This window comes from Delphinus delphis, chromosome 7 (genome assembly GCF_949987515.2).
Source record: "Delphinus delphis chromosome 7, mDelDel1.2, whole genome shotgun sequence".
Lineage (NCBI taxonomy): Eukaryota > Metazoa > Chordata > Mammalia > Artiodactyla > Delphinidae > Delphinus > Delphinus delphis.
The window spans coordinates 47178153-47190353 of record NC_082689.1 but is presented as its reverse complement, the minus strand read 5'-3'; the positions used below and the strand labels follow the sequence as shown (position 1 = coordinate 47190353).

General features: G+C 40.8%; 1 protein-coding gene across 2 annotated transcripts in view; it reads left to right on the top strand.

Annotated features, from left to right (window-relative positions):
* Positions 1-5961: 5961 nt before the first annotated feature.
* ITGAV (integrin subunit alpha V) overlaps positions 5962-12201 on the top strand; it is an 87106-nt gene continuing 80866 nt past the window's right edge. Inside the window, exon 1 of one of the 2 annotated variants that reach the window (XM_060016465.1) lies at positions 5962-6430. In XM_060016465.1, coding sequence (XP_059872448.1) covers positions 6246-6430 — 185 coding nt within the window. In that variant the 5' untranslated portion in view covers positions 5962-6245. The remainder of the gene's footprint in view (positions 6431-12201) is intronic. The other variant, XM_060016464.1, reaches the window with a different exon arrangement.

Sequence of the window (12201 nt, the reverse complement as noted above, 5' to 3'; positions counted from 1 at the left end):
TTTTACATGTTGATCATTTGAAGGGAAATTCTGAAAACCATCAGGCGTGTCCTTGGAGTAAAGAATGCCTATCATGAAAGTAAAGTGGTTTTTCACAAAGAGATGCAGAGAACCCCAAGAGTGCACAGGATGTTTCTTGCTATTCATGATTAATTTTTATATCCTTCATAAGCTCCATATCCTAATCCCAAATTGCAACAAGGAATGGAAAACAGCTACTCTTCTAGATGAAGTTAGTAGCTTAATCCCATTTCCTTGCTACTTATAAAATGAATCTATTAGATATCCTTGGACTTTCCTACTTCTTGAAAAGTACATCATTCATTCATTTATGCAAGACTATTTATTGACTTGTTACCTTCGTGTGTTCAATTTAAGGTCACAATTCCTTTTTTACTCACACTTTCATTCATTTATCCTTCAACAAATACTTCTTGGTTTCTTGCTATTCAAAAAGAACTGTGCTGGGCACTGGGCATTTAATGATGGGTAAGATCAACACAGTCATTGCAATTTTATTTGTCAAGTATACCTCAATAAAGCTGGGGGGAAAAGATCAACATGTCCGCTTCTCCCATGGAATTTACAGACAAAATTCATCAACAGGTTCTTTGTGATTTTTTTGAAATATAAATTCAGCACTGTATTCAATGTTATGGAAGAATATATAAATTATGAAAACATAGCTATTTTTAAGGAACTGATAATTTCACTAGGAAGAATCTAAGATACCTGAATATATCAAGAATTAATATTAAATAGAATTATATTCAAATACTGTCAAAAACACCAGGAAATTAACACAGGAATAATTAAATGCTAAGTTGTGAGTGGATTAGACTTGGAAATACAAGCCATTTTAAAGAAAAGGGAGACAATGAAGCCATGTAAATCTCCCTGGAGAAGTCTTGCGCTGAATGCTGAAGTTTGGGTGGAATTGCGATAGGAGAGCAGGTGAAAGAATGATATTCCAGGGTGAGGAAAAAAGAACCTCAGGAACAGAGGCACAGAGGAAGGGGTGAGTGCGGCATATTTATAAGACTGGAGGAGATCTGCACGGGTGCTTACCGACCGTACTGGTACTGAAGCTTCCTGCCCAAAGTGCTCTGCTCCCTTCAGGCACAGAACAAGAGCTTGTTCTGTTCACAGGCATGAAAGTTACCTGTTTTGTGATTTCGATTTTGGTGCTTTGAATCTCAACTTTCTAGGATATCTTCTATCATAGGTTATTCAAACCCTGAAAGTTGTTTGAGAAAGGACTCTTAAGGCAATAGAACCAGGAAAAAGATGCTCAATAAATATGCATTTTCAGGAGGAAATATGCTGGATATTTTAAATCTAAGTTTGAATCTAATAGAAACCATATGTTTTATGTATAGTTTCTTAATCCATTCACTAACTTTCTCTTCACACTTGAGATTATGTAGTGATGTCATTATTTTCAATTTTGGCATTCATACATGTACATTCTTAGGATTTTTATACAAAAGTAATCAATATGGTCTTTTCAGTTTGACCTTTAAGTCCCATGATATTAAAGAGAAAAGATGAAAATTTAAAAACCAGATTGTATGAGATGAATAAACTAAATGCATGTTGGAGAGAAAAGAAATATATAGATGGTGAAATGTTACCTATTAATCAGGCCAGATCTTAATCTTTTGACAATACATGTTTTCTTTGGCTTACCAACATACTCAGTGCTGAGTGGGAAAAATCCAAAGAAGTTTCCTGGATAGTAAATATTTCTATTAAGCAATAGTCCATTTAAGTTAAATCCATTAAAAATAAAAGAGTTTAGAGAAGAGCTGCATTTTTGTTTTTGAAACTTTGAAAGATTAGTTATCCATGTCTTGTTCTTTAAACAAGGGAATGAAGATATTTCCACATTTTTCCCAGCATTTATCTCAGACTTCTCAAGTTTGTAACTAACTTTTCCTAGTACGTGGAAAAAGTGTTCTAAATGCCACAAATAATTGATTTCCTACTGTTATGAAAATATAAATATATTACTTATAGATGAGGATGAAAAACAATTCTCCTCCTTGATATTCATGGATGTGAGCCAATTTCTCCTTAGTGGACATCATTATTCTGCCTAGTGTGGGGGAAGGAGATATGAATGAGACCAGATGACTTTGTTCCATGGGGGCTGTCAACAACCACCCTAGTTACTCTGGGGAGGTCACTGAGTCCCCAGGTTCTCAGGGGTGGGGAGGACCTTGGAGATCATCAGCAGTGCCCTTCCTTGACCACAAAGATATGGAGGTCAGAAGATGTGAAGAGATTAGAAGATGGAATATACATACGAAATTGTCTCTTCTCTTTCATATTAACATCACAAAAAATTCACTTACAACTATTTTCTTCATAATAAAACTTTAGTAGGTTAAGACGATTTCTAGTTTTTACTACCATTGTTCAGTTACTCTTTTATAATTTCTTCTTAGACAAACCTTGCCAAGTTAGTGATGAATACAACCAATAATAAAGTTTGATTAAAATATTTTATTGGTAAACATGCTACAGCATGGATTAAGGGTAAAGATAATTTAAGTAAACTTTCAGATCACTTTGAATATATTACTCTTTTATCTTTGTTATCCTTGTATTGTTATATTATGTATCTTTATACCGTAAGAGGCAACTTAGTGCTAATGGGTGTGAGCTTGGAGTCTGACCATCATGCATTCCAAATCTGCCTCTGCCACACTACCTTTGTGACCTTGGAAAAATTATTCGATCTAGTAGAGAATCAGTTTCTTCGTCTTTAAATTGAGCATATTAATAGAAACTACCTAACAAATGACTTAATATATACACAAAATACTTAGCACAGTTCCCAGTACATAATGAATATACTTAATAAAAATGTTAGTTATTATTGTCTCTGAACAATGGAATTAATTCCATTGCTGTGCTCAGTGTTGAGCTCAGAGGATACAAAAGCAAAAGGCATGGTTCCTGATAGAAGGCTTCCTAGAGGACATGATGATGCCTGATACACATCTTGAAAGGAGAGTAAGAAATAGCCAGGTAGAGGGCATTGTGTAGGTTTGTATGTGGCAGAAGGATGAAGGCTGATTGAGGAGGAGGGCTAATGTTTTCTAGGAAGATAGAGACCTGTGAACAAAGATGGCATTCTGGGGACACCGTAAATAATTAATTTAATATGTAATTGATTTAATATGGCTAAAAGTACTTTGTGAGGTGGGGAGTGGTAAGGGCATGACTGTGAGTAAGATCATGCTGGGGATGTGTCGGATGAGAAATGCAGTGAATCAAACACAGACACCAGGACAACCCTAACATTGAAGGAGCAGATTAGGAAACAAAGCCCAGAAAGGAGACAAGTTTTCTGCCTTCCTTCTCTTCTCTTCCACACACCCAAGGGCTGGCGGGGATCTTTTGTGATACAGAGAGGAAAAGGCAGCTCTCTGTAGGGTACATAGAAGTAGAAATATAATGCTGTACCCATGAAAGTTATATAATGTAATAAACCAATGTTATCTCAATAAAAATAAATATAAAAAAGAAAGGCAGTACTGGGGGTGATGTGGCCAAGTAAATCTCCCTAATAAATAGCTGGGAGAGGAGAGGCAAGCGAGAGTTGGACAAAAAAGCAATGCAACAAACACTGTAGGGTCTGTTGGGTTTAGTGGATTAAGGGCTGTAGAGAAATGGAGAGTGGAAAAAGGGGATTTCAAAAGGGTTTCTGTGGATTATGAACTGAATCCTCCTTGATGTCAGCTGAAAAATAAAAATTTGAAATTCCTCTTAAATTATTTTATGGTAACTGGACTGAGCTCCTTTGATAAGAAAACTGAGGCACATAATGATTGGAGTCATTTGCCTAGGGTCACAAAACTAATTGAACTCAGGCATTTGAATTTATAGAAATCAGTAGAATCAAGATTTTAATCATAGGATAAAGCAGTAGGGGGTAAAATTCAAAGTCAAAATCCTTTTACTATTTACTATTTTATTTTCTCTGTAAAAAAGTGATTATACTTAATGTCAATATATTATATAGTTGTCTTAAATTGGAAAATTGTTATAATGTAGTTTAAAGAGTGCCATGGGAATGGGGGAGGGGCATAGGTTTTCATCTGTAGCATAAAATACACTCTTTCCCTCTCCTATACATACAGTACCCAGCACATTGTGGATTCTGAATAAGCGCTGGCTGAATTGATATGTACTGTAATAAACTCCCTCAATTTGCAAGGTGCTGGATAGATGACCGCTCAAGCCTGACTACTCTGTTACAAAAATGCCTGCATTTACAACCCTGGGTGCCTTAAGATACTGGCTTATCCTGGTTCACAGTCTCCTCATAGAAATGTGGTCCTCATTCACTCAAGTTTCAGGGGGCACATGCATGTTGCCATGGCTTTGGCTTTTTCCTTTTCCTGGTTTTCTCATTTCTTCCCTCCACACCTCTGGTCTGTTGGACCTCTGTCCTGGATCAGATGTTGAGGAGTGAGAGAGCTTACTGGGTCCAGTCAGCGTTCAAACACTCTTCTGCCCTCCCTATCTGGGTGGATTTCCAAGGGGATTGGTTCTCAGGCTTTTAAGGCATAAATGACCCTTTGGGTTTGTGTGTACATACCTGTGGCCTCTCTGTGTACCACAGAACATGGTGAGGAGAAAGGTACATTTGTATTTATGTGTAAGTATTTGTGTAGGATTGCCTGTCTCACATGGTAATTTCCTTTAGGCAAGTGCTGGACCATATCTTGTAAAACATGCCTGAGGTTTTGCTGCATATCTTTTAGTCACATTTAAAAGTCAAAATATATGATGCAATGAAGTACTATATATTCAAATTAGAGACTTCAATTTACATACATATCCCTTCACAGGATTAAACTCAATTAATGTGCATTGTAATTGAGTGTTAATAGTTACATTCGAAATTACTGTTCTAATACTTGTAAGTTTTTAAGATCCAAAAAGTGCTATTTATACTGTTCACCAAATTCTTTAGCACGTGATACAGAATATGGGGAAGTCACTTCTCTGGGCAAAGTTTACTCATCATTTCATCTCCATTCATTCATTCATTCAACATTTTAATGATTGCTTACTGTCTGCCTGGCAAGGTGCTAGGACTTGTAAATATAAAGGAGAAGGTCAAGGTTCCTTCCTCAGTCCCGCTGGCGGGGGCCTGGATGGAAAACACCAGCAGCAAGCAAGCCCCAAGGGACCCCAAGGTGCATATTCCTTCTTCCAACTCTAAAATCGTATTTCTACCCAAATGTCCTAAATCAACCAGTTAGTTATCCGAATCATGCGACTTCCCCTAATAAACTAGGAATAAGGTTTCGACTAATCTGATGTGATTTAAAACGATTTCTGCTGATTCTTTGCCTTGCCCATCCTTTCGTGGACGGCTGAAGTTCAGCTTTAATACAACTTGCCTGGAAGAGGCTGTGCTAGCATTCTGAAAGTTTATAATTAAGTTCAGTGTTTGCGTGTGGGCTCGAGTGGGGAGGAAAACGACCATAATTATAGAGTTTCGGTTGTGAGTGCCTGCGAGGCTTTTAAGTAGCAGAAACACGAGAAACGGATAAAGCTTTCCTCACTTTTAAATAAAAGTCGCACAGGAGTTGCCGGCGGCATTCGGGTGCCCTTGGCGCTCTGTTGGACGCGGGCGGGTTGGGACGCTTAAGCATCTCCCCCCACCCCGCCACCTCCCTCCTCCCGGTCCTGGGTCTGAGGCCCTAGTCCAGGAGTGCTCCCAGAGGGCTCTGAGCGTCTGGGGCCTCGGTACAGGAGCTCTGTTCTCGGGACAGGAGACGACAGCGCGCGCGGAAGTGCGCTCGACTTGTCCCAGGCCGAGGCCGACTCTCTTCCCCCACTTCCTCCTGCGCGTTGGCTCAGCCTCCGGGGCGGTTCCTCCTCCTGCTCTGCCTCCTCCCACTGGCCGCGGCAGCGCTCTGGCTGGGGGTGCGGCGCCCAGACCAGCAGTCCCGAGCCCGAGGCGCGGCGGTGAGCGGCCGAGCGAGAGGGAGGCGAGGGGCCGCCCGCGCTGCTATCCCCGCCCCGCGCGCCCTGCGCCCCACTTCCCGGGCGGCCGCTCGGGAGCTCAGCCCTCCTGCTTCCCCCGGCGCTGTCCGGGACTCGCCGGGAAGCGAGCAGCTGGCAAGTTTCGGCGCGCGCAGGCGGCGGGCCGCGGGCACCGTGCGCTCCGGGCGGGGTGGCCGCGTCTCCGGGCTCGGCGCCCCGCGCGCACTTCGGCGATGGCTTCCCTGCCGCGGCGGCGGCTGCGCCTTCGCCCCCGCCGCCTCCTTCTCCTTCTCCCCGGATTCCTGCTGCCTCTTTGCGGCGCCTTCAATCTAGATGTGGACAGTCCTGCGGAGTACTCTGGCCCCGAGGGAAGTTACTTCGGCTTCGCGGTCGATTTCTTCGTACCCAGCGCGTCTTCGTAAGTGGCCGCACTTGGAAGGGGAGTCGGCCCCCTCCCCCATCGCGCGCACCCACCCTGCGATTTCCCACAGGGAGAGATCTCTGCAAGAGATCCCGGCGCCTTTCTATCCGTTTCCTCTAACCCTCCCTCCCCCCACTGGGCGATTTAGGTTCTGGGTGGATGAAATGCTTGGGGGAGGTGAACCCGCGCACCTCCCACCACCCAGTTCCCCCTTCTCCTCTCCTCAGAGGGAGCGCTTTGAAGCAGACCTGTGCTTGAAATTAGGGGAAAGTCGGAAATCAACAAAGGCTGGTATGGCTGGACACCGCGCCGCCTTTGCCGGTGTCCGGGACTTGGTCAATTTAATTTCCGAACTTCTTTTTCTCCCGTACTAGTTAGCCTTCCCTGGAGTCTTTTTGTTTTTTGGCTTCACAGACTTAAACACCCGGTGTTTTTCGCTCTTCCTAAACAAGCCCTTCCCAATTCTTTACTCGTCTCGGTCTGATTCTGTTTCTCATCTCCTTTTCCAGACATTCTGATGACTAAAATGACCATTCTGTCGTAGTAAATTCATTGTGTCTTATCTCTGAGACTGTCAAACCTTTGCACATTTGAGGGTGAACAGATGAATTGGATGTGTCATCTGTTCTTTTTATAGTGATTCATTATTTAGGTCATTGTTCAGAAAGAACAAGCATGTTTGCTGAGTTTTCACTCACTAAAGGTCATTTGAATACTGTAGTATTTAAGAATTCAGTTATGTTTCAAATTGCCAGCGTTTCGCGTTGCACAGGATTTGGAACAGAGTTATTGTCATTATTGGATTAAAAGTTGTCTCTGACCTTACCGAACGCTGACGTCATTCTCACCACACCACCCCCTTTTTTAGCGTTAGAAATACTGATTTAATGTGTTCCCTGGATGTCTTCTGATGTTTAAATCTTGTTTCCAAGAGGGAGAACTGTTCTTAGAGTTCTTTCTAAGCTCTTAGAAATTGTAACAACGTATTTTTGTTCTTAATTTTTTTCTATACTTTAAAGTATGGTTTTTTTGGGGGGAGAGGGAGGATAATTGTAATGGTCATTACTTTTTAGTACTATTTTTCCTATTCCTACATGCCTAATTTGAGGATGATCTAAATATTTTTCCATGACTCTTACAACATTCGTCAGGATGTATGCTTTTATAGTGCAGAGGATTTTAGTTGCTTCCAAGGGTGCTGTTTTGGATTTAATTTCTACAGAAATTCTAATAATTTTGAAAATATATATTGTCTTTTGTCAAGAGTTGGTACTTAGAGTAGCCAGAGTTAGCACTTAAATACTTACAAATTGATGGAGTGGTTTGCAAATGTTGCTCTTGATTCGGTGGCAACCCTCTGAGTTCTGTCGTGTAAAGACACATGACAAAATGATAAACTTTAAGTGTTTTTACTATGGAAAATGCAGTAATACTGAACTGTTAGCATATTTCCTATTTTTGGTTGTGAGGCTGGATGGCTAATTTGTGATTAGTCATTGTAGTTGTTGAATATACTATGACCTCACAGGTTTGTTTACATGACCTCCCACGTGGGCCTTTAATGGTAAGGTAAAATTGAACTTGGTTTGGTTTCATATAACATTTTGAAACTTTCTTCAGTGACTTTGTTACTGATAGACTAGTGAGGTCTAGGTATAGCCTAAGATAAAAAATATAAATCAACTTTGAGATTAAAAAACCCCAAAATATATGTAAACAAAGGTTTCTACTTCTGAGCTTTTCAGGTTTAACAAAGATTAATGCAAACTTATGCTTAATTTTGTAAAAGGGTACTTTTAAAGTTAACACGCATTGGAATCCAGGGTGCATGAGGATGCCATTTACAATATTACCAGCTGCATTTATTGTTGTTATTTGGTGTGATAATAAACTTCTAAAGGGAAAAAAAATTCACATAATAGAAAAGTGCTAATTAAAGTTTCCTTTCTTCTGAAGGAAGAGTGCTAGTATTAATGAGGAAGCAAGGGTAATGAGGTCTCCTGCTGCTTCCGGTTTCTATAGGTGTCTAAATACCTCTGGCAAGCTATAGAACTGTTTTCTGTCTCATTTTTCTTGTTTCTTGTTACAGAAAATTGTTATTGAATTATCTCCATATTGTTGTGAAAACTAATGAATCAATGTTAATTAAAAAGAAGGAAAAAGAAAGTACTAAGCAAAAACATTAAGGTGACTCCACAATAAAATTCCTCCAGAAATGAGTCTTAGGTTTGAAGTGAAAAGTCACAAAAATTATGATTTGAAAAATATAGAAAACAAACTTATGGTTACCAAAGAGGAAAGGTGGGGGAGGATAAATTAGGATTTGGAGATTAGAAGATACAAACTACTATATATAAAATAAATAAACAACAAGGATTTACTGTATAGCACAGGAAACTATATTCAATATCCTGTAATAAACTATAATGGAAAAGAATATGAAAAAGAACATATATATTATATGAATATGTGTGTATAACTGAATCACTTTGCTGTACACCAGAAACTAACACAACACTGTAAATTAGCTATACTTAAAAAAGGAAAAAAATTGTGAAAAATAAAACATTAGCACTTCCTATTATTTTTCCTGTATGAATTAATTTATGGTGACTATATTGCCAAACTTAACGTAAAATTTAAATACTGTATACAGGCCAAGAAGTAAAGGCATGTTTTTCTTGTGGAGAATAATTGGAGAAATTAAAAATTACACCCTAGGCTTAGTTATAATAATGATATCTTACATTGCTTGACCTATTTTATAATTTACAAAGCACTTTTACTTGTGATATCTCATTTTACTCTACACCATAGACCACCAGGGGAAATAGGGAAGCAGATAAATTCACTCTTACAGAACAGGAAACTGAAGCCGGAAGAGTTTGCAGCCTTTAGCTGTTTGAGTGGGATGGTGTGGGGTAAGGGAAAAGATGGGAACAAAACGCAGAGGAAATGAAATTCAAATTACGTTTAATTTTTTGTATTCAAATTTTAAAATTTTAAGAAGAAAATGAATAATTTTCTTACTTTTAAGATATGTTATACAGTTCTCATTTTACATATATATTTATTTTAAAATAATGCTATAGTGAGCAACACCGGATTACAAGACTTGCTTTTTCCCCTGTTAAACACTGTTGGAGCCTTATTTACAGTTACTTCATGTCCTATGACCCCAAAGACAAGGTGTGGGTGAGTGTGCCCTGGTCGCAGAAGGTCCCACAGAACATACAATGGTTCTCAATCCTAACTTCCTATTTGCAACACTTGGAGAGCTTTTAAAACCATACTGCTGCCCTGGCTTCATCTTCGATCTAAAAGCAGAGCTCTAACTTTATATTCAACAGCCTGTGGATCATTTCTTCTTGAGTAGAAAGAATTTTACAAAAAATGAACTCTTTTTCACCAAGTGATGTCAGTTGTACCTCTGTTTCTATTAATGGTACCATCATTTTCTCTGTCGCCCTGCAAATAATTTCATATTCCTCCCTCTCATTTTCTATTTTTCTTTGTCTCTCCTACTGGACACCCCTAATATTAGTCAGTGATTAGTCACCAGGCAGAAGATCCTAGAAATTCTTCCTTGTTAATGTTTCTTTTTTTTATTATTATTAATTTATTTATTATTTATTTTTGGCTGCATTGGGGCTTTGTTGCTGGGTGCGGCTTTCTCTAGTTGCAGTGAGCGGGGGCTACTCTTCCTTGCGGTGCGCGGGCTTCTCATTGCAGGCTTCAGTAGTTGTGGCTCGTGGGCTCTAGAGGGCAGGCTCAGTAGTTGTGGCGCACGGGCTTAGTTGATCTGCGGCATGTGGGATCTTCCGGACCAGGGCTCGAACCTGTGTCCCCTGCACTGGCAGGCAAATTCTTAACCACTGTGCCGCCAGGGAAGCCCTTGTTAATGTTTCTTGCATCCACCTCTGCTTTCCACTTGTAGTTTGGCCAGTCGTTACAAGCGTGGTCTGTGGCACTCAGGTCATCACCCCTCTGCCCATCATTTAGCTCTCAGACCTGCAAAACATCTTACATGTTTCTAATAGTTTTATCTTTCTGAAGCATCTTTTGATCCTGGTATTCTGCTGCTAAAATTTCCTCGAAAATGTTCTCATGTCCAGAGATAAAGTCCAAACTGCTTAAACTGAATGAAGGCCCCTTTCAGTCTGTCCCAGTCTGCATCTACTTTTAAAAGCTTATGTCCCGTTTCTCTCTTCACCTTTGTAACCATCTTCACAACCCTTTACAAAGCGACACCAGCTTATTTTACTGTGGCTCTGGCTATATTGGTTCTTCTTTCTTTTTTTAAAAAATTTATTTATTTATTTTTGCCTGCGTTGGGTCTTCTTTGCTACGCGCGGGCTTTCTCAAGTTGTGGAGAGCGGGGTCTTCTCTTAGTTGCGGTGCCGGGCTTCTCATTGTGGTGGCTTCTCTTGTTGTGGAGCACAGGGTCAAGGCGCACGGGCTTCAGTAGTTGTGGCTCGCAGGCTCTAGAGCGCAGGCTCAGTAGTTGTGGCGCACAGGCTTAGTTGCTCCGTGGCACGTGGGTTCTTCCCGGACCAGGGACCAGGGCTCGAACCTGTGTCCCCTGCATTGGGATGCGGATTCTTAACCACTGCACCACCAGGGAAGCCCCTAGTTCTTTTTTCTTATCATAAATAATATATGTGCATAGATTCTATCATCATTATATACTTAGAAGGCAAATCCTATGTTGATTTCTCCTGCTTAAGGCCCAAGGTTTATAGGATATTATAGAAGAAAAGGGAAAATGTATAGGATTTATAGTTAATGCATCTGTTTTACATCACATAAATGTTGACTGTAGCTTTTTTTTTTTTTTTTTTTAGTGAAAGGTAAATGAGACTGGAATTATAGCTCTTAAGTAACATTCAGTAACACGTTTCTTTATATATACGTATATGATAATTTTTCAGAAGTTCCTTTTGGTGAAGCCTCACTGGTCAGCCAGAGTCAGCCAAAATATATTAACCATGCTTTATCTTGGAAAAGTCAGTGCTGAAAGCAGCCAAATAACTTAGTTCATTTGGAGAGTTTAAAAAATGTACTTGTCATTGTTTGGCTGGTTGTCTCTCCTTGGTAGTCAAGGTCATGTTCCCTGAAGCAGCTGCCCTTAAAGTACACTTTGGATTGAAAGTGCATCCGAAGGGCATCCTCCTGGTTGGCTTCTCGAATCCTCTTGTCTCTCCCATCCTCTCCCCCTTCCTCCCCCTCTCCGTTACTACCTCCCCTTTCTTCTCTCCTTCTCCCTCCCTTGCCCTTGCTCCGCTACCTCTCCTCCCTCCATCGTTCTGTCCCTCCCTCTCTCCCTTCTCCCCCACTTTCCCTCCCTCCCTCTTTCTTATTCTCTTACCCCTCTTCCCCCAAACACACATTGCTACTCTTTATCTTTCAGAATTTCTTGGCATGATATTAATGGCTTGCTCATATATGTAAACCTTAATTTTAAAGTCATTTAATGAAAATGATTCGAGTCATTTAAAAAGAATGGTGAAGGGCTTCCCTGGTGGCGCAGTGGTTGAGAGTCCGCCTGCCGATGCAGGGGACACGGGTTCGTGCCCCGGTCCGGGAAGATCCCACATGCCACGGAGTGGCTGGGCCCGTGAGCCATGGCCGCTGAGCCTGCGCGTCTGGAGCCTGTGCTCCGCAACGGGAGAGGCCACAGCAGTGAGAGGCCCTAGTACCGCAAAAATAAATAAATAAATAATAAAAAGAATGGTGAGGATGGGGATCCTGATACTGTTCTTGGGCAA